Here is a 23,146-nt window from a genome sequence, read left to right as displayed (position 1 = left end):
ACCTTCTGTTCCAAGCTCCTACTAGTTGGCCACCATGTGCTGATCTGACAGGCCTAAGGCATTCCTTGGTGGCAGGGGGCTCTTCCCTTTGGATGTCATCACAGCCTCCTCCCCAACTCTGTCATCAATGAGCAGGGAGACGGAGCCATCTAACTGTCTAGTGGCAGCCAGCACCACCACAGCTTTAGCTGAAGCCTGTGAGGAAAAAATTTAATTTAAAAAATGTATATATATAATATTTCTGCTCAATACAATTATTTTATTTGATGACTCAGTTATGTTCGATCACAGCTTGCTTTTGGGTGGAATCAGCTAAGCATTATATGACAAATTACTCTATAAAATATAGTACATAAAGGCTACTACAAATATGCTCTTCTTTACTAGTAAATGCCCTAGTAAACCTGACTGACTTCAGAGAGGACACTGAGGACTTTGGCACTTCCACTTTGGCTTCTGGTTCCTCAGGGGCATCCTGTAAGGAGGCCAATACCCCCGCCCTCAGCATCTGCTCATCCAATAACTGGGCATCTGACACTGCTGCAGACCCATTCAGCAGCCATTGAGGAACAGGCGCTGGCCAAGGCTGTGGGTTCATGGGTGAAAGGTCCTCCATGGGGGGTCTGTTAGAGGGAGCTGCCTGTGGGAACGACCCAAATCTGTAATAAACAACAAAGTCTAATGTGACAATACTCACTCATGCAACCAACTCTGCCATTCCAAGGCTAGGTAGTAGTAAGTCAGACTTGAACAAGCTACTGTTGTTCTCACCTCTGTGAGATGCTTTAGGTGGGAAGCCTGAGCCTGGAGTAGTAAGGAACATAGGCCCAAGCAGGGGGAAGTTGAAAATCCCAATATCCTTTTTTTTCTGCAACACTCCAATAAAGGATGCACAATCTTTAAACAAAGGTAAGGTATATAATCACAGAATGTAAAAGGTATGACAGAGACAATGAGGACAAAACATTTTCCCAATAATTTGTTGTATTTTATGGCAGAGAACGATACAGTTGTGTCCTATCAGTATGGCACAGAAGTGGAGCAGTCCAGGTGTGCTGCCTGGGAAGCAACACCAGATTAAGGAGTAAGAGCAGCCAGGGCAGGAACCAAACAGGTACACATCTGAGCAGCTTCCTCTGGGTCACCTGATGACACTTGGCTGTAAACAGAGCCAGTTGGGTGGAGGAAGAACCACAAACACGACTAGCCTCATTCCCACTGATGAAGAGTAGGATGGCATACAGTTGAGGCAGGCAGGCTATGGAGATGAGTGAAAAGGCAAGGAAAGCCACCGTGCCCCAGCGTCGCTCTTGGCATGGGTCCAAGCAACAGTAGGAGAACTGTATTTTAGAGAAGAGAGGGCAGCTACTCATGACTGAAGGCATAGAGTTAAAGATCTGTGTGTGAGAGAGGGAAAGTACTATTCTGTTTCCTTTTAGACTACCTCGGCACCCTGGGAACTGTCCACCTGGGCCTAAACTGAGGCTGGCTGGAATGCCACATCAGCAACATCAGAGTTAACAGAAACGTTGTTCCTAGGAAGAAACCCGACGAAGAATATGAGGTCAAATCATGCCTTCAGTGTCTTCATGTCAGAAAGTCGGAGCTCTAGAAAGAGGCCCAAGTTCCCGAGTTGGAATTCTGAGTTGGATGACCGTTGAAATCGATTTTTCCCGGTCGGAGCTCGTTTTTTTCCGAGTTCCCAGTTGTTTTGAACGCGGCACAAGTTCATCCGTCTACTCGTTTACGCGCATGCGGCAACATCAGACGAAACGAAGATGGCGTCAGCACCTGGTGGGTTTCGTTCTCGGTCTATTTCATTGTGTAATTTTGCATGAATCCGTTAGCTACTATTGCCCATGTTAAGAAATGTACATATATTTTTCTACATAGTTACTTCAAAGTTATGTGTTTTAATCTAATATTTACGTCTAATGCGAACGTTTAAATATGTACAGTAGCCGGTAGCTGGCTAACGCGTTGCGTTTGCTAACGTTAGCCTAGCTGACTAAATTCTTCGATTTAAATCATGGAGTTGAGTTTAAACGGCTAGCCGGAGAATGATGAATGACCTAGTTTACTACGTTAGTTAACGTTGGCTAATGTAGAATCTAGGGCAGTAGGCCCTAGCTAGCCATGATGCCGGAGCGAGGGACAAAACTGACTACACACGTGCATCTGCCGTGTTAGTCGTGTCCATAGAATTAGGAATTTGAATGCTAGACTCGACATGACTTATGATGGTCTAAAGGTCAGCCATTTTGGTCAGGGAGTTGGTCAACCATGGTTTGTCAGTGCTGTGATAAGATTGTGTAAAATCATGTATTTTAAGAATGTATATGTTAACCAGTTTTAGATGAATGATGCCATACATGTTTCAAATTAACTGCCAACATTCTATTCAAACAATGCAGTCGCTCCACAGCCATACACTGGCTGAAATCAGTTGATGATAGGACAATAGAATGAATAAAACGGGATTGGAAATTTGACTGGTAAACTCATGGGTACACTCGCAATGGCGGCTGGTATTGTGATGCAATAATTTCCATGGTCAGTTGGAATGTTCTATCGACTGGATTGCCATGGTAACGTAGAATGTAAATTCAAATGATGCTAACTGATGTGGCTCATGCAATGGAACGTATTTTTTGTAATGTCAGTTGAGTTGACTCAACGTGGTCCTCTGTAGCTCAGCTGGTAGAGCACGGCGCTTGTTACGCCAAGGTAGTGGGTTCGATCCCCGGGACCACCCATACACAAAAATGTATGCACGCATGACTGTAAGTCGCTTTGGATAAAAGCGTCTGCTAAATGGCATATTATTATTATTATAACAAATTGCAGCACAGATTGAAGGGTACACTTCCTGCTGTTACTTCCTGGCATGCGTCATTGATAACTACTAACGCCCTTAGAAAAAATGTATACACTTCTGGAACAAAGACTTAAAAAGAACTGATGTTGGCACAACATGGAGGGAAAGTTGGAGCGTAACTAACAAAATGAGTTAACAAAAAAGTTATACTTAATCCAGTATAAACTAATGTTTAGAATTTATACATGTTTTTACATTTTAGTCATTTAGCAGACGACTTACAGTTAGTGAGTGCATCCATTTTCATACTGGAGACCAAATTCAGAAATGCTACAGCACAACGGCAGAGCCATTGAGTCTTAAATGTAAAACTAATAATGACTCAATAATCCTTGCTTTCTGGGAATGCTATGAAGTCCAGAAAATGTGGGCGGAGCTAGAAAGTTGGCTGTCAGAAGTATTACAATGTAAACTTTTAATCTGCCTGTCTGCATATTTCAAGACATGGCATATAGGGGTGTAGTGAGATACCCAATGGGCTGGATGATTCTCTTCTCATCATTCATCTTGGAAAAAAACGTGTACAAAAAAACTTGGAAGTCAATCAATCCACTATCATTGACACAATGGAAAAATCTAATGATTTATTATTGAAATAGCATGGGTGACTGAGGAAAAACAAATTGGTACAAATTAAGGCCAAGTGGCAAACAATAATGCAGGCACTAAGGATGGGGGTGTGAGAGTGCGGGTCTGGGCAGATGAGATGTAGTCATTGTTTGTGTGTATAAGTTTGTATCTGGAGCGGAATGAGTGTAATGGTATCAAACACATGGTTTCCAGGTGTTTGATGCCGATGCCATTCCATTTCCTCTGTTCCGGCCATTATTATGAGCCGTTCTCCCCTCAGCTGTGATCTGGAGTGTAAAGAAAAAATATATCTAAGTACCAGTCAAAAGTTTGGACACACCTACTCATTCAAGGGTTTATCTTTATTTTTACTATTTTCTACATAGTAGAATAATAGTGAAGACATCAAAACTATGAAATAACACATATGGAATCATGTAGTAACCGAAAAAGTGTTAAACAAATCAAAATATATTTGAGATTCTTCAAAGTAGCCACCCTTTGCCTTGATGACAGCTTTGCACACTCTTGGCATTCTCTCAACCAGCTTCATGAGGTAGTCACCTGGAATGCGTTTCCAACAGTCTTGAAGGAGATCCCACATATGCTGAGCACTTGTTGGCTGCTTTTCCTTCACTCTGCTGTCCAACTCATCCCATACTATCTCAATTGGGTTGAGGTCCGGTGATTGTGGAGGCCAGGTCATCTGATGCAGCACTTCATCACTCTCCTTCTTGGTCAAATAGCCTTTACACAGCCTGGAGGTGTGTTGGGTCATTGTCTTCGATTGAAAAACAAATGATAGTCCCACTAAGCGCAAACCAGATGGGATGGCATATCGCTGCAGAATGCTGTGGTAGCCATGCTGGTCAAGTGTGCCTTGAATTCTAAATAAATCACTGACAGTGTCACCAGCAAAGCACCATCTCCTCCATGCTTCACGGTGGGAACCACACATCCGTTCACCTACTCGGCGTCTCACAAAGACACGGTTGTTGGAACCAAAAATCTCCACTTTGGACTCATCAGACCAAAGGACAGATTTCCACCAGTCTAATGTCCATTGCTTGTGTATCTTGGCCCAAGCAAGTCTCTTCATCTTATTGGTGTCCTTTAGTAGTGGTTTCTTTGCAGAAATTTGACCATGAATGCCTGATTTATGCAGTCTCCTCTGAACAGTTGATGTTTAGATGTGTCTGTTACTTGAACTCTGAAGCATTTATTTGGGCTGCAATTTCTGAGGCTGGTAACTAATGAACGTATCCTCTGCAGCTGAGGTAACACTGGGTCTTCCTTTCCTGTGGCGGTCCTCATGAGAGCCAGCTTCATCATAGCGCTTGATGGTTTTTGCGTCTGCGCTTGAAGAAATGTTAAAAGTTCTTGATTTTCCGGATTGACTGACCTTCATGTCTTAAAGTAATGATGGACTGTCGTTTCTCTTTGCTTATTTGAGCTGTTCTTGCCATAATATGGACTTGGTCTTTTACCAAATAGGGCTATCTTCTGTATATCACAACACAACTGATTGGCTCAAACGCATTAAGAAGGAAAGAAATTCCACAAATTAACTTTTAAGAAGGCACACCTGTTAATTGAAATGAGTTGTGTGTGCATAAATATATAACTACTAGCACCGTTGCTAACTAGCGACGCTGGTCCCTTGAATTGCAAAGGGTTATGGCATATTAGAACCCTGTTGTCTTAACCTTATAATCTTCAACCTAGACGTTAGCTAGCTGGCAGTTGTCTTTTTCTGGCATTAGCCTAAAATGTAATTTTTTTCGCCAATCTTATGATCTGCTTCAGACCGCTTGCCTTCTGCCTAGGCAGCATTAGCTACAATGCTTGAGCTGGTCCCATGGTTGTTTCAGAGCAGTAGAACCTCCACATTATTGTGACACCGTTGTCTTAACATTCCCATCTTCCACCTAGATATGGGTCTAGGTCGAAAATATACAGATCTGGGATCAGCGCCATTGCTAACTAGCATAGCTGGTCCCATTGTTGCAAAGAGTTATGGGATATTAGAATCCTGTTGTCTTAACCTTTGTCATCTGGTGCTGTTTTCGCCCCATTCTGGAACTTTTAGGGTTTGATATAGCCCCTCTAGTAATTTAATAGGTTCTCTTTGTGCTAGTGTATGCCTTTCCATGCGGCCTTGCTAATCTAGCCACATTTGTGTCTTTGTGGGCCAATTAAAATGTGTAGCTAGTTTTTTTTAAGGTAGCTAGCTAGCCAACTACCACAACGTTAGTTATGCAAGCAAAGGCGGGATGGCCCCCACAACATAACAACGGTCTCTAGTCAGTTCTTGCTAGAGTGAATAGCAGGAATGCTTTGTCTCTTTTCAAGGACTGTTGAACTTGAAAGACTTTCCATTGTGTGCCCTGGCCTGGTTGGCACTGCCAAAGGTTTACACAAGATTATTGCCCAGTGAACATGAGTAGTTTTTCTAACAAGTCCAAAGCTGAATTTGATACTGTACTAGCTACTAGGACTGTTGTTGTTGAATGTTAGACTAGTCATTTATTTTGTCATTTTCTTTAACAGATTACAGTTCCTACAGCCAGGCCAGTGCCCAGCAGGGGTAAGTCTTTCTACATACAGGTTGTGTGCGCTACTAAGATAAGAGTATTCTAATTAATGCAGCGGAATGGGTGTTTGTGTAAGTTGGTACAATTAATTATGATCTACAGAAACACGATTTATACTGAATGATTGATCTTGTGTCCCTGCAGGTATGGCTCCTATGCTGCTCAGCCCTCACAGGGCTATGGACAATCTGCCCAGGTGAGTTTTATATTTAGACAAGGCCATTTATGAATTACGCAATCTGGAATGCTGGTAAGAGACTCACAATACTTCCTTGATCGCATTCCATGTTTGCATACAGCTTGAACTTAAGCACAGGAAAACTTGCCTGCTTGCCCAAGGTACTTGTCATTATATATTGGTCTATATAAGAATCTTTTGTATTTCAGCAGGGTTATAGCCAGCAAGGATATGGGTCCTACGCCCAGCCTGCTGCAGCTGAGACCGGATACTCTCAGGCAGCACCCTCTGCTGGCGGCTATGCGCAGCAGTATGGTTCCTCCTATGGGCAACCAGCACCAGGTCAGTTTCAAATGGACCAAAATGATTGGCCAAGAGTAGTTTTGGGGGAAGGGAATGAGAATTGTCCATCAAATGCCTCTAACCAGTGACCACATGTAATGTCAATCCTGTATTTATATTACTGCGAATGTGTTTTGAGGACCTTAAAGGACAATTTTCAACCCAAGTCACCTTTTTTTGAACTGTGAACCTTTTCTCCTCTATTGCTATCATGTTACAGCTGGGAATAAAACAGGTTCGACACAGATTACTTTTCTTACATCTCTATCCATTTCATGCCACTTAGGCTAAGTCTATACAAAGTCTTCAATGGCTTGATGGATAGATCCATGTAATATATTTAGCATCATGTGTAGTAGACTAGTATTGTGAGTAGACTAGTTGAACCCTGGACATGATAGATTTATTTGACCCTATTTACTACATCTTACTAATACAAGACAATAGACCCTTCATAATAGTATTCATTTCATCTAACAATATTTAACACTAATTCTAACACACTTCTAATAACACAATTGTATTCTTCTGTGCCATTAATATTCTTCATCAGTGCTCCTCACTGTCAAGTTTTATAAGTCCTCGGTCCAGAGTGGGTTATAGTGTGATCCAAATAAGGAACAGATTGCTTCATTCATTTGGGCAGTTCTGGACTAAAATCCTAACCGGGTTGTACCTGGAATGATCAATCTACGCCTTTTTAACTGTCTCCTGTTTGACCACAGCTGGGTACCCTGCTGCCCAGCCTAGTGCCCATGGCTACTCCCAGCCTGCCACGGGCTATGGAGCCAGTGGATATGAGAGCGCTCCTGCTGCTGCTCCTGCTGCCTCTCAGCCCTCCTATGGCTCCCAGCCAGGCTATGCAGCCCAGTCTGCCTACGCTGGCTACAGCCAGCAGCCTGCCTCCACTGCACCTCAGAGGTAGGCTAAGTAGTCTCACATTAGGACCAGGGTGTAATGGAGGTAGTGATACAGTGAATGTTACACTTTATTTTGTTGATGTTTGTTGATTTTAGTTTGTACACAGTGGAAGACCAGTTGCAGCTGTCAACCCATAAGAATCATCTAGTGTGTAGAAATAGTTGTAGCGCTTTTTATGACCTGATCAATCCCTGCCTGTCCCTAATTACTTCAGTTATAATCCCAGCAGCCAGCCTGCTGGCTACAGCCAGAGCAGCTACTCCCAGCCAGGGGCATATGCTGCGCAGCAGAGTGGGTACCAGGCCCAGCAGGGAAGCTATGGGCAGCAGCAGAGTGGGTACCAGCAGCAGCAGCCCCCACCTCAGCAGCAACAGGCCCCTGCCGCGGCCTACCCCCCTCAGGCCTCAGGCTCCTACGGGCAGCCTGCAGGCAGCCAGTATGGACAACAAAGTGGACCTCAAAGTGGTTACAACCAGTCAAGCCATTACAGTAAGAGCAGCAGTCTCCCCTGTTTTTTTAACACACACACACATGAGCATTGCAATATGCCTACCTGCTAGTTATTGTCATAGTCATGTTGATGTTCCTTCCTTTTCACACAAGGGCATTTCTGCTAATCCTCATGTTATTCTGTAGATAACTATGGACAGGAGGGCAGAGGCAGCTCTGGCTACTCTGGCTCTGAGCCTGCTAGGTTCCCAGGGGCAGGGGAGAGCCGTGGGCCCCCCAGGGATGGCTATGACAGGGGCGGCATGATGCACGGTGGCAGGGGACGTGGGGGCATGGGCCGTGGAGGCATGGGGTAAGTCACTCTCCTTATTGCTCAACTTAACTTCCATCCACTCTTGCAGGTGCTGCGGCCAGGCTGAGCAGGGCTGAGTCTAAAGTTTCCCTAAAACATTAATTGGGTGAAGTTATAACCCTACAAAAGTAAAATAGATATCTCTTTTATTAGTGGGGACAGTCAAACTGTTTACTTTCGTGTAGGATCAAATATCTAATGCCTACAAAAAGTATCATGAAGGGACCCTCCATTAGTGAGTACAAACTCTTAGCCCTGCCATACAGTGGCCAAAGGTAAGAAGGGAATATGTTTTCATGAATCAAAGAGCTGGGACTGACATTCGTGAACAGAAAGCTGGAGTTTTAAACTTTTCAATCGGATACCCCTTTTTGCTGTACCGCAGCTTTACAGGTGTATATAATCTATAGCATTGATTATGGTCCATCTATTTACAAGGCTTCAGGGTCACTGCTGTGGGTTTCAATGATTTGGTGGGCACACCGCACCTTTTTAAATGATTGCTCTGCGGTTAAAAACGTTTTAAGATGGTATAAAAAGGTACCTATTTAATCCATCCTCTGGTTTTCATTTTAAAAAGCTGACCCAGAAGGTATTTGGGAGTATGCACTATGGAAGTTTAGTTGCTAACTGATTACCTCATAATTTGGCTTGTGTTGACTATATATAACAGTATTATTTCATATTAAGCGATTACTTAACTCTTGAAACCACAAAATCCTTAGCTTTAAGCTAACAAAACTTTGCAAAACAAGACAAGCTTTTTCTCATTGGTGTTGGGAGGTGTGCCCCTTTCTGTCCAATTAGCTAATTTCTGGACAATATTTCGGGGGGTGTTTTTTGCCTCACGACCCCCAGGGGCAGATCTTCTAAAATAACCTACATTTGTTTAATAAGCAAGACACATTGATTGCCTATACCAAGGAATTTATTTGCATACTAAGTTGAGGTCAATGCACATTTGGGGTTTGGAGTTTTTTCCTGGAAAACCAATAAAGTACATTTCTACAGGATACATCCATGCAGAACTAAAGTTATCCCCCTTATAGGCTGTTGGTACTATACTGGCAACCTGGAGCCTTTCATGTTTTGTTAAAGCTTTCTGGGCATTATGATGGCACCTATATTTTAATTGTAGAGTTTGTGGTGAGGTTGATTCCATTGAGTAACAGACAGCTCAAGGTAATATCCCTGTAACAAGAAAACAAAAAAAGGATCACGTGTTCACTAGGTCACACCAGACTCATATGTTCAATTATGTTTTGCCCTAGGCTTACATTATATTAGAATGTTATTCAGTACATGGCTGTGTATTTGCCCTAAAGGGATGATCAACGTGAATAATTCCCCCTTTGTCTACAGCACAATATTTTATTAATTACAGGACATTTGTGACATTTCTTACCCTCAATTAGATAATGTTATTGATTTTGTCCTGTTTTAAAGTTGAAAGTAGGCTATATCGCAACCCTAGTCTTTTTATTTATTTTTTATAGTCATATGTAACTCCTGCTTTTACTTTCATACAGTATAGCTTTTAGGGCAAAATGTTTTGGGTCCGGTTTCCCAGAGTAAGCCTAGTCCTTGACTAAAAAAAATGCTCAGAATGCTTTTTAGTCTTTGGACTAAGCTTAATCTGTGTCTGGGGAAACCAGCCTTTATTTGTTTTTTAAATGTGGTTTGGATTACAAATGTTGTTTAATCAAATGAACACCTTTTTAACATGCTTTGTCACATTTACGCTACAGGTAACACAGTGAGAGCCATGTAAACCATCTATATTCTATAAAGTACCTGTACTCAATACAGAGCCGGCAGCTTAAACAACCGAAGGGGTTAAACCACAGAGATTTGGGTTCTGCCTTAAATCCAAGAGATGAGGATGGTGCTGTCTAATGCGTGCTGGGAAACTTTTTAAAATTATGATTATACTATACAAATTGTATTATTACTTTTACCTTGGTGAACATTGTCACAAGGTCAAGTTAAATTCTGTATTTATTAGAATTGTTTAACTTCAATTCATGTTTTTGTAAAAGAATGTACATGGATGGTGTGTTTTTGGTTTTAATTTCAAAGGTGACTGTAATCACCTGTTTTTGTTTTGTAATATTTCAGATGCTTTGCATTTGACAACTTAAATCATTTGTTTTAACTCGTATAGCCATTTGCTTCCAACTGTAAAGTGGACATAATACACTAGCCTTCCACATATTTAACTGTAAGTTATATCTTGTCAGTATAGTATCTCCAGGCTAGCCATTATTAAACTACATATGGAATGCATCTAGAGGTTTTCCTTTGTAACAAATTCCTGGGATTCTGACCCATATTTCCCCAAAGGTAATTGGGTTTTAACACCCCTCAGCTAGCTCCAAACTAGCCAGTATCTGCTATCAAATGCTGTCGTTAAGAAGCCTTCTAGTAAAGGAATGATGCCATATAGTTGCTGTTAATTCCTTCATTCCCATTAACTGGATTGCATAGACTGTATAGGCATGTTGGGGGTTGTTAAATGAACTAGTCAGAAATGTTTCCTTGAACCTCCCCAAACGAGCCATGGGGCTCCATGCATGGAAGTGGCTGTTAAAAGGGATATCGCCTTCATATCTCCATTTATTCCCCCATAGCGTCGCTGGAGACAGAGGTGGCTTCAATAAGCCCGGTGGTAAGTTAACGAGTATTACACTGGCTAGTCCACTCTAGACCTTTACCTACTAGAGCATGTACGCGCTGAGCATTTACCTAAGCCCTTACATTGGTGTGCGCAGCATTCTTTTTGGGGTAGCCAAATATGTAGGTGGCTATTAGAATGGATGGAAATAGAGGGGGATCCAGTTTAAATGTCTGAGACATCTGTTTGGAAAGGGGTACTTTTTACTCTGGTTTATATCACTCACTGCCTAAGGTAACCTTGAAAAGCAAGGTACTCTTATTTCACAATGACAAGTTAATGACAAATGACTGCTGCTAAGAAATGTCAGTTTTGAAAAATGGTTTTTGCATTTACAATTTCATGGCGCCAAACCCCTGGTATTTTTTGGGAAGATTATTATGTGGTTTCTTAGGAACTTTTCTTATGGCACACATTTTTATACAAAAGGGTCTGAGGTTTTTATTTACATCATGATCAATATATTTTCAATTTTCCAAAATGTCTGACGCCTGTGTTCTGGAGGAGTGTGTCTGTATTATCACTTCAAATACTCTTCAGCAGTTTAGCAGTGGACTTGAGTGGCACAAACTGACTTCTTTGCCTTTTTTCTCTCCCCCTCGCCTGATGGACAACAGGACCCATGAACAACGGAGCAGTGCGTAACATGGGTAAGCAGATACTAAATGACCAACACTTATATCATAGATCAGATGCATTGGAGGATCAACTGCTAACCTTTTACGTTTATCTTACTGGTTTGGTAGGTTTGCATCTGCCTGCAAGGCTTTATTGCATTGATCTTGGTCCAGTTTAATGGCTTATGCTATGAATCTGAGATGAATAAGGACAGTGCAGTGGAAGTGTAGCTGTAGTGTTTTCTGTCAATTTTTTAACGGTAGTTCTCTATCTGTTTAGGGCGCCCTGAGGAGCAGGATGACTCTGAGAACAGCACCATCTACATCACAGGACTCACAGAGAACGCCACTCTGGAGGAGATGGCTATCTTCTTCAAAGACCCTGGACCCATCAGGGTGAGTACAATCTCTCAATCTAAGGACCTCAATTTAGACACGCATTAGGTTGTATTTGTCTCTTCCAAAACATGCTGATGTACACTGGGAAAAAAATATTAATGCAACAATTTCAAAGATTATACTGAGTTACAGTTCATATAAGAATCTATCTATTGAAATAAATTCATTACGCCCTAATCTATGGATTTCACATGACTGGGAATACAGATATGCATCTGTTGGTCACAGATACTGTACCTTGAAGAAAAGATGGGCATTGATCAGAAAACCAGTCAGTATCTGGTGTGACCACCATTTGTCTCATGCAGCGCGACACATATCCTTCACATACGGTTGATCAGGCTGTTGTTGATTGTGGCCTGTGGAATATTGTCCCACTCCTCTTCAATGGCTGTGCGAAGTTGCTCGACATTGGCGGGAACTGGAACCCGCTGTCGTACATTATCATGCTGAAACATGAGGCGATGGCGGCGGGTGAATGGCACAACAATGGGCCTCAGGCTCTCGTCACGGTATCTCTGTGCATTCAAATTGCCATCGATAAAATGCTATTGTGTTCGTTGTCCGTAGTTTATACCTGCCCATACCATAACCCCACCGCCACCATGGGGCACTCTGTTCACAACATTGATCAGCAAACCGCTCGCCCACACGCTATCTGCCCGGTACAGTTGAAACCGGGATTCATCTGTGAAGAGCATACTTCTCCAGCGTGCCAGTGGCCGTAGAAGGTGAGCATTTGCCCACTGAAGTCGGTTACGATGCCGAACTGCAGTCAGGTCAAGACCCTGGTGAGGACGACAAGCACGCAGATGAGCTTCCCTGAGACGGTTTCTGACAGTTTGTGCAGAAATTATTCGGTTTTGCAAACCCACAGTTTCATCAGCTGTCCGGGTGGCTGGTCTCAGACGATCCCGCAGGTGAAGCCGCCGGATGTGGAGGTCCTGGGCTGGCATGGTTACACGTGGTCTGCGGTTCTGAGGCCGGTTGGACATACTGCCAAATTCTCTAAAACGACGTTGGAGGCGGCTTATGGTAGAGAAATGAACATTCAATTATCTGGCAACAGCTCTGGTGGACATTCCTGCAGTCAGCATGCCAATTGCACGCTCCCTCAACTTGAGACATCTCTGGCATTGTGTTGTGACACAACTGCGCAGTTTAGAGTGGCCTTTTATTGTCCACAGCGCAAGGTGCACCTGTGTAATGATCATGCTGTTTAATCAGCTCCTTGATATGCCACACCTGTCAGGTGGATTAATTATCTTGGCAAAGGAGAAATGCTCACTAACAGGGATGTAAACAAATTTGTGCACAAAATTTGAGAGAAATTTGCTTTTTTGTGCGTAGGGAACATTTCTGGAATCTTTTATTTCAGCTCCTGAAACATAGGACCAACACTTTACATGTTGCATTTATATTTTTGATCAGTGTATTATATGGCCAATGTTTTTGTTGTCTTGTTCTCATTTAATTAGAGGACTGAACAGTTAATGAATGCTCTCAAAAATAATGGCAACTGCAGATAACTGTCAATGGTGTGGTAGGTTGACTTTTGAGTGATTAATTCCTCTTTTATTGTTCAGATGAACCGGAGGTTGGGCAAGCCTGCCATCAACATCTACACAGACAATGATTCAGGGAAGCCCAAGGGAGACGCCACACTGTCCTACGAGGAGCCCGCCTTTGCCAAAGCTGCTGTAGAGTTATTTGATGGTAGGTCTCACTGGCCCTTTTTAACCTGCATCAGCCTACTCTCTGGTTCTACTCTTGAACCATGCATAGCAGGACTTGTGTTGATGTGCACTGAAATGTACTTTAGAATACTAGTAATAACCATTAACTCATGTCTTTTTCTCTCTCTCCATTTCTCTTTATTCCTGTTACGTTCTGTTCCTGACCTCCACAGGGAAAGAGTACCAGGGCAGGAGGCTGAAGGTGTCCATGGCTCGCCGTAAGCCCATGATGGGTGGAATGAGAGGGGGCATGCCCATGAGGGGTGACATGATGGGCCGTGGAGGACCTGGAGGTATATTTAAGTCAACTGTTTGTTTGTGAGAATGACACTGGTTCAAAACTGAAAATGCACTGAACAAAAATATAAATGCAACATGTAACAATTTCAAAGATTTTACTGAGTTACAGTTCATATAAGGAAATTGGTCAATTGAAATAAATTAATTAAGCCCTAATCTATGCATTTCACATAACTGGGAATACAGATATGCAGCTGCTGGTCACAGATGCCTTAAAGGTAGGAACATGGATCAGAAAACCAGTCAGGATCTGGTGTGACCACCATTTGCTTCATGCAGCACAACACATCTCCTTCGCATAGAGTTGATCAGGCTGTTTATTGTGGAATGTTGTCCCACTCCTCTTCAATGGCTGTGCGAAGTTGCTGGATATTGGTGGGAACTGGAACACACAGTCGTACACGTCGATCCAGAGCGTCCCAAACATGCTCAATGGGTGACATGTCTGGTGAGTATGCAGGCCATGGAAGAACTGGGACATCCAGAAATTGTGTACAGATGCTTGCGACATGGGGCCGTGCATTATCATGCTGAAACATGAGGTGATGGTGGCGGATGAATGGCACAACAATGGGCCTCAGGATCTCGTCACGGTATCTCTGTGCATTCAAATTGCCATCGATAAAATGCAATTGTGTTCATTGCCCGTAGCTTATGCCTGCCCATACCATAACCCCACCGCCACCATGGGGCACTGTGTTCACAATGTTGACATCAGCAAATCTGTACAGTTGAAACCGTGATTCATCTGTGAAGAGCACACTTCTCCAGCGTGCCAGTGAACATTTGCCCACTGAATTCGGTTACGACGCCGAACTGCAGACAGGTCAAGACCCTGATGAGGACGACGAGCACGCAGATGAGCATCCCTGAGACTGTTTCTGACAGTTTGTGCAGAAATTCTTCGGTTGTGCAAACTCAGTTTCATCAGCTGTCCGGGTGGCTGGTCTCAGACGATCCCGCAGATGAAGAAGCCAGATGTGGAAGTCCTGGGCTGGTGTGGTTGTGATGCCGGTTGGACGTACTGCCAAATTCTCCAAAACGACATTGGAGGCGGCTTATGGTAGAGAAATGAACATTCAATTAACTGGGAACAGCTCTGGTGGACATTCCTGCAGTCAGCATGCCAATTGCACGCTTCCTCAACTTGAGACATCTGTGGCATTGTATTGTAACACAACTGCACATTTTAGTGGCCTTTTATTTTCCCCAGCGCAAGGTGCACCTGTGTAATGATCATGCTGTTTAATCAGCTTATTGGTATGCCACACCTGTCAGGTGGATGGATTGTCTTGGCAAAGGAGAAATGCTCACTAACAGGGATGTAAACAAATTTGTGCACAAAATTTGAGAACTTTTTGTGCATATGGAACATTTCTAGGATATTTTATTTCACCTCATGAAACATGGGACCAACACTTTACATGTTGCGTTTTATATTTTTGTTCAGTATATATACAGTTGAAGTCGGAAGTTTACATACACCTTAGCCAAATACATTTAAACTCAGTTTTTCACAATTTCAGCTTTTATTTCTTTCATCACATTCCCAGTGGGTCAGAAGTTTACATACACTCAATTAGTATTTGGTAGCATTGCCTTTTAAATTGTTTAACTTGGGTCAAACGTTTCGGGTAGCCTTCCACAAGCTTCCCACAATAAGTTGGGTGAATTTTGGCCCATTCCTCCTGACAGAGCTGGTGTAACTGAGTCAGGTTTGTTGGCCTCCTTGCTCGCACATGCTTTTTCAGTTCTGCCCACACATTTTCTATAGGATTGAGGTCAGGGCTTTGTGATGGCCACGCCAATACCTTGACTTTGTTGTCCTTAAGCCATTTTGCCACAACTTTGGAAGTATGCTTGGGGTCATTGTCCATTAGGAAGACCCATTTGTGACCAAGCTTTAACTTCCTGACTGATGTCTTGAGATGTTGCTTCAATATATCCACATAATTTTCCTTCCTCATGATGCCATCTATTTTGTGACGTGCACCAGACCCTCCTGCAGCAAAGCACATTTACATTTACATTTTAGTCATTTAGCAGACGCTCTTATCCAGAGTGACTTACAGGTAGTGAGTGCATACATTTTTCATACACCCCCACAGCATGATGCTGCCACCCCCGTGCTTCACGGTTGGGATGGTGTTCTTCGGCTGGCACGCCATCCCCCTTTTTCCTCCGAACATAACGATGGTCATTATGGCCAAACAGTTCTATTTTTGTTTCATCAGACCAGAGGAAATGTCTCCAACAAGTACGATCTTTGTCCCCATGTGCAGTTGCAAACCGTAGTCTGGCTTTTTTATGGCGGTTTTGGAGCAGTGGCTTCTTCCTTGCTGAGCGGCCTTTCAGGTTATGTCGATATAGGACTCATTTTACTGTGGATATAGATACTTTTGTACCTGCTTCCTCCAGCATCTTCACAAGGTCCTTTGCTGCTGTTCTGGGATTGATTTGTACTTTTTGCACCAAAGTACGTTCATCTCTAGGAGACAGAACGCGTCTCCTTCCTGAGCGGTATGACGGCTGCGTGGTCCCATGGTGTTTATACTTGCGTACTATTGTTTGTACAGATGAACGTGCTACCTTCAGGCGTTTGGAAATTGCTCCCAAGGATGAACCAGACTTGTGGAGGTCTACAATTTGTTATATGAGGTCTTGGTTGATTTCTTTTGATTTTCCCATGATGTCAAGCAAAGAGGCACTGAGTTTGAAGGTAGGCCTTGAAATACATCCACAGGTACACCTCCAATTGACTCAAATGATGTCAATTAGCCTATCAGAAGCTTCTAAAGCCATGACATCATTTTCTGGAATTGTCTAAGCTGTTTAAAGGCACAGTCAACTTAGTGTATGTAAACTTCTGACCCACTGGAATTGTGATACAGTGAATTATAAGTGAAATAATCTGTCTAAACAATTGTTGGAAAAATTACTTGTGTCATGCACAAAGTAGATGTCCTAACCGACTTGCCAAAACTATAGTTTGTTAACAAGAAATTTGTGCAGTGGTTGAAAAACGAGTTTTAATGACTCCAACCTAAGTGTATGTAAACTTCAGACTTCAACTGTAGTTGCCCCACATTTGCCATGAAAATATAATGAAATATTGAAACAACCCCTGGTGTGTGTTATCAGGCATGATGGGCCGTGGAGGAGAGCGTGGAGGTTTTGTCCCACGAGGAGGACCACATGGTATGGGCAGAGGTGGGCCAGGTGGCCCAGGTGGCAACATGCAGCAGAGAGCTGGAGACTGGGAGTGCCCCAACCAGTAAGGACCTCTCAAGAAAGAGCTTTCCACTTTTTTAAAATTAAGTTACAGTACAGTTAGTGGTTTTTGTGTATATCACTGAATGGTTGTCCTTCTCAGGGGCTGTGGCAACCAGAACTTTTCCTGGAGGATGGAGTGTAACCAGTGCAAAGCTCCCAAACCAGATGGCTTTGGGCCCCCTTCAGGTACAGCTGTCACTGGCACAGCAGCATTATTGTTAGGGCCTGGTTCAACTGTAGACAGGAACCATTATAACAATTTGTGTTATTTGAGCAACAAGGGCTTAATTACCTTCCCTGTTTCACATGTATCTTAATGTTTGCAATGTAAACACAGCCAAATCAAACAAAAACAGGTTTATCACCTTGACTTCAGGGTCCATGCTTAGCGGTTGTACTACTCTGAACAAAAATATAAACGCAACATGTAAAGTGTTGGTCCCATGTTTCATGAGCTGAAACTAAAAAATCCCAGAAATGATCCATACGCACAAAAACCTTATTTCTGTCAAATTTGTTAATACCTGTTAGTGAGCATTTCTCCTTTGCTAAGATAATCAATCTATCTGACAGGTGTAGCATGTCAAGAAGCTGATTAAACCGTATGATCATGACACAGGTGCTGGGGACAATAAAAGGCCACTTTTAAAATGTGCAGTTTTGTTGCACAACACAATGCCACAGATGTCTCAAGTTTTGAGGAAGCTTGCAATTGGCATGCTGACTGCAGGAATGTCCACCAGAGCTGTTGCCAGAGAATTGAATGTTCCATAGAATTCGGCCGTACGTGTAACCGGCCTCAAAATCGCAGACCACGTATAACCACCCCAGCCCAGGACCTCCACATCCGGCTTCTTCACCTGTGGGATTGATGGAGAGGGGGTGCTGAGGAGGATTTGTCTGTAATAAATCCCTTTTTTGGGGAAAAACTCATTCTGATTGGCTGGGCTCCCTAGTGGGTGGGCCTATATCCTCCCAGGCCAACCCATGGCTATGCCCCAGCCCAGTCATGTGAAATCCATAAATTAGGCCCAATTTATTTATTACAATTGGCTGATTTCCTTTATATGAACTGTAACTCAGTTACAGCAGTCTGTTTACTGTAATTGAAAGCTTTGGTGTTGGAGGGGCTTGCTCTGTGTGCACTGGGAATACTACTTATGTTTAATAATCTCATGTTTCCCTTCCTGTTAACGTGTGTATGTCTACGATAGTCTGGTGGCAAGCTTAACTGGGTCTTGTGTGATTTTTGTTCAGGTGGTGAGCGAGGCAGGGGTGGAATGGGGATGCGTGGGGGCAGAGGGATGGACCGTGGCGGGCCTGGTGGTCCTGGAGGCTTCCGTGGAGGATGGGGAGGTGGTGGTGGATTCAGGGGACGGGGTGGAATGGACCGAGGGGGATTCCGAGGGGCTAGCAGGGGAGGACCGCCTATGGACCGAGGAAGAGGAATGGGTAGAGGAGGAATGGGGGGGCCCCCAGGCAAGATGGATATGAGGTAAAGGAACATGTTGGACTGCTTTCATCATACTCATGTATTACTTACTTTATGTATGTTTGTTGGACACTAAATGATTGCTCTTTCTCTCTCATAGGGACCATCGCCAGGAACGCAGAGACCGACCCTACTGAAAGACAGCAATTTGAATTTTCCATTTAGTGCAGGATTTGATTTTTAAAATTAATTTATGATTCCGTTTTTATTAATGGTTATAGAACTGCTTTTGAAATACTCTGGTGCAGTTTCATTGAACTCGTAGTTAAACGTTTTTTTTTTTTTTTAATAGTTTTGTTTACCCTTGGTTCAGTTATTTCGACTTGTGCACATTTATTTTTTGTATTTCTTAGATGTACAGACTGATTTTTGGACAGTTTATTGTAAAACATGACACTTATTTTTTAATTGTAATTGCTTCTACTTCCCACAGCTGTGTAATGATAAACAATTTTGAAAATAAATTGTCCACCCTGATTTGATGCTAAAAGAAATTCAGATCCATTGCTATGAGGCATCATGAGTGGTTGACTTTTTGCATTTGTTTTCATCTTGGTTCTCAAATGGTGGGAAAAGTAGGAATTGTACAGTATTTGACAGCTCTGCACCTATAGCAGTGTTCTCTTTCAGAATTTTCAACAGAGGCACTGTAATATGCAGCTTTCAAAGAGAATGCTGGCATGATATCTGTTTGCCCAACATCTTTGTTGAAGATATAGCAGCTGTCATCAGAGCATGACTAAGCCTCTGTTATTTAGAGGACTTCTCTAAGCCACAAAGAATAATATAACCTTGGTCTGTGATGCTACCTTCATGTTGCATTGCAATCATATAGTAAATGAACACTCTTTCTGTACTGCTTTGTGAAACGAGTTTGACAACTAAACTGCACATTTGCCAGTAAGAATGAAGATCAACTGCTTTCAGGCTTCACTTCTTTACAGAATTGCCTTGCATGTTCTTTTCATCATTTGAGAAACCTCCCAATCAAGAAGCAATGGATGTTATTAACCACATATGTCAGCCGCCCCTGCCTGTGACTGATACACATTTGCATCTGTTCAGCATATGTCCACAGTGATCCTGAGCCCTTAGATACTCATGCTTCTCTTCCCAATTAAAATTAATTGATTAGCTTTGTTTAAATATACCAGTTGTGTCAATTCTTTATAATTCAGTTTTATGTTTATGTCTGCCTGTAATCACTGACAACACAGCCAGGGTGCATTTATTGTGCTGTGGTAAAGTGTTGTCATCCAGAGAAATGTAAACGCTCCAGTCTAAATTTATAATTTCCTTTTAAAGCCCAATGTTCTCTGTGTGGGTGAGGTCAAATCAAGATTTGGCACATCATTGCACACATGTTACACATCATGAAATAGGCTATATCGAGGCAAACATTTCTGACGACAGGAGACAAATAGCTAAATAAAACAATTGAATTAACATTAAATTGAGTTCAAATATTTAGGTCTACGTAGGCTATACTGTATATATTTAGCCTATAATATTATTAATCTCGGTTTTCATTTGAAGCGTCTTTATATATCCTTCGCTTGTTATGCAAAGAAATCGGCAATTTTGTATTTGTAGTCACATTCGGTCTGAAGTAATCGGTCACAGAAAGACAGACACACCTTGATTTTTAGATGAGATCTTCTGTGTATAAAGTGACGCGGAAGGGCGAAAAAACATTAACGACGTAGGCTACTTAGCTGTTCTACGAGTGGTCTGATGCAGTCGTAAAATAACGAGCGTTTTCAAGAGCAAGTTTAGTAACGATTAGTTACCGGAGTGTAACTCCAGTTCTATGAGTGGAGCTCCGCCCCATAGGGGAGCTCTGCTCCTAGTGGTTTACCCTCTGCCCTAAGGCAGAACAGCCTGAAGCAAATTTATGCACACACCTGCAGCCAATAGGAGCACAGGTGTCCCTATAAGAGGGGACACATCCCCTCAATCAGCCTCCCGAGACATTATCTTCAGCGAGACTAGAGAGGGTCGGCAGGGCCTTAAGTCCTATGGGGCTCCGCTCCACTCATAGAACTGGAGTTACACTCCGGTAACTAATCGTTCTATATCGTGGAGCTCCGCCCCATAGGGGAGCTCTGCTCCTAGTGGTTTAAGGCGGAGCGTAGCGCTCCAAAATGTACTCCCTGCCGAGCCTAACACTTCCCATTAAAAAATGAAAAGGTCAAGTCTAGCAATGGCCGCAACCAATTCCCGCAGTACTGCAACTAAAAACCCCTCCGGGCGTCACAATATACCGCGTCATCGGTTAAAGACCCGCCCCACCTAGTTCAATGGCAATGCCAATGACTAGTGGGCAGATCACCAGAATAGAAGCTACACTAATCTGTACTAGCAGATAGCTGTGCCTCAATATCCTGTGAAAACACTACCGCCCACTAATGGAATGACACCAAGTGTCACTCTACATTATGTGCACAGTAGACCACCTCACTCACTCAATGGAATCCCAGAGATTAGTAGGCAGGAACAAAATATAAGTCATACTAAACTGAATAATCAGATAGATGACCTCACATTCTGTCAATTCAATACATGTCTCTACTATACTGACCCTGTCAGTCAAGAGACATGCCACAAGATATGCTTTCCATCCAAAGCGGACCTGATAGAGACCTGTGTCCATCGTCCTGCTTTTCTCTCCTCTAGCTCAAGATTCCCCTTCAGCTATGCCGAGTACAATCGAGCCAGAGAGATACAAAGCCTGTCTATCAAAAAACATGTTTTCTTAACCAAAGCGGACCTGATGGGAACCTGCCCATAGTCCTGCTTTATCCTCTCTTCCTGGCTCAAAATCTCCTTTCAGCTTTGCTGAGTACAGACCGAGCCAAAGAGTTAGAAAACATATCTGTCCAGAATATGTCTTCCTAACCAAAGCGGACCTGATGAACACCCATGTCCATAGTCCTGCTTTTTCTCCTCTCTTTCTTGCTCAAAATCCCCTTTCAGCCACGCTGAGTACAGATCGAGCCAAAGAGTTAGAAGGCATATCTAATAGATAGAAACAGAATATGTCTTCCTAACCAAAGCGGACCTGATAGACACCCATGTCCACAGTCCTGCTTTTTCCCTCTCCTTCTTGCTCAAGATCTTCCTTCAGCCACGCTGAGTACAGATCGAGCCAAAGAGTTAGAAGACATCTAATAGATAGAAACTGATAAATGGAGACGGTGTCGACCATGACGCTGCTCTACAAATATCCTCTACCCCTGTTCCTCTGAAGAGGGCAGTAGAAGCTGCTACTCCACGAGTGGAGTGAGCTCTGATACCCTGAGGCAGTTGTCGCCCCGCTGCCTCGTAAGCTGTCTCAATACCTTCACAAAGCCAGTGAGACAATCACTGTTTTGAAAGTGGTCTACCTAATGCAGCCGCACCGTGACACACAAACAGCTGAGGCGATGACCTAATCGCTGCTGTGCGCTCAACGTAACACGCCAAAGCGCGCACTGGGCACAGACAATGAAGCTTTTCCTCACTCCTCTCCCCATGAGGAGGGGGAGAAAAAGCCCACAACTCCACGGTCTGTGATCTATATGCACTGCTAATAACCTTCGGCACAAACGCCGGGTTAGGATGTAACACCGCTCTGCTCAGATCGCCATTAATGGCAAGGCAGTCGGGTCTCGTCGACAGGGCACACAAATCACTGACACGCTTAGCGGTAGTCAAGGCGAGCAACAGTGCCGTCTTGATAGACAGCATCTTGAGGGGTATTTGATTCAATGGCTCGAACGGCGACTTACATAGCGCTTCGAGAACCAAGGCCAAATCCCACTGGGGCAGCGTGGCTCTAGGCATTGGCCTAAGCCGCCGCGTTCCCAATAAGAAACGTTTCACTAAAGGGTGGCTGAACACGTTCGTTCCACCAAACCCCTCATGACCAGCTGAAATTGCCGCTGCAAACACCCTGATGGTGGAGGGCGATTTCTGCTTATCAAACATAAACTGCAGAAAAGAGAGCACACTCTCAACCTGACAGTTCATGGGGTCCACACCTTGTGTGTCACACCATCGTGAAAAAACGTTCCATCTGCTGGTATACATCCTAGAAGTGGAACCGGCTCGTGCACCTTGTATGGTTCTGATCACTGCATCAGATAACCCACGGCGCCTCAACCTGTCCCATTCAGGAACCAAGCCTTCAGTGGTTGGCCGATTATGGGCCACTGCCCTATCGAGCCTCCCGCCTGGGTCAACGCGTCCCGTCGATGTGGAATTGGCCAAGGTGGCGCAATCAACATCTGACTCATCTCCGCAAACCACGGAGCCCCCGGGCGATCGGGCGCTATCAGTATCACTGACAGCCCCTCTGACCTCACCCTGGCTAGCAGTGGGAGAATGCA

General features: G+C 43.5%; 1 protein-coding gene and 1 pseudogene across 8 annotated transcripts; one reads left to right on the top strand and one right to left on the bottom strand.

The window, feature by feature from the left end:
• Window positions 1-21: 21 nt before the first annotated feature.
• Window positions 22-1,754, bottom strand: LOC311141099 (rhomboid domain-containing protein 3-like; annotated as a pseudogene). Its single transcript has 5 exons — window positions 1,741-1,754; window positions 1,009-1,576; window positions 772-897; window positions 385-659; window positions 22-188 (listed from the first exon to the last, which is right to left on the bottom strand). The product of its transcript is annotated as a rhomboid domain-containing protein 3-like (transcript).
• LOC311141003 (RNA-binding protein EWS-like) lies at window positions 1,749-19,693 on the top strand. 7 transcript variants are annotated; one of them, XM_084176275.1, is made up of 16 exons: window positions 1,759-1,794; window positions 5,999-6,035; window positions 6,187-6,238; window positions 6,430-6,562; window positions 7,288-7,483; window positions 7,713-7,972; window positions 8,120-8,285; window positions 10,916-10,953; window positions 11,577-11,609; window positions 11,857-11,972; window positions 13,562-13,691; window positions 13,885-14,004; window positions 17,153-17,285; window positions 17,385-17,470; window positions 18,542-18,779; window positions 18,877-19,693. In XM_084176275.1, the coding sequence occupies exons 1-16, from the start codon at window positions 1,779-1,781 to the stop codon at window positions 18,911-18,913; spliced, it is 1,791 nt and encodes a 596-aa protein (XP_084032401.1). In that variant the 5' UTR covers window positions 1,759-1,778; the 3' UTR covers window positions 18,914-19,693. The 7 variants fall into 7 exon arrangements, with proteins under 7 accessions (XP_084032404.1, XP_084032401.1, XP_084032400.1 ...); XM_084176274.1 differs by having other exon boundaries at window positions 1,766-1,794; window positions 7,710-7,972; XM_084176273.1 differs by having other exon boundaries at window positions 1,766-1,794; window positions 7,698-7,972.
• Window positions 19,694-23,146: the final 3,453 nt, after the last annotated feature.

Source organism: Coregonus lavaretus, assembly GCF_964263955.1.
Source record: "Coregonus lavaretus genome assembly, chromosome: 14".
Lineage (NCBI taxonomy): Eukaryota > Metazoa > Chordata > Actinopteri > Salmoniformes > Salmonidae > Coregonus > Coregonus lavaretus.
Note: the sequence above shows the minus strand (reverse complement) of the source record. Positions and strands in the feature narration are given on the sequence as shown.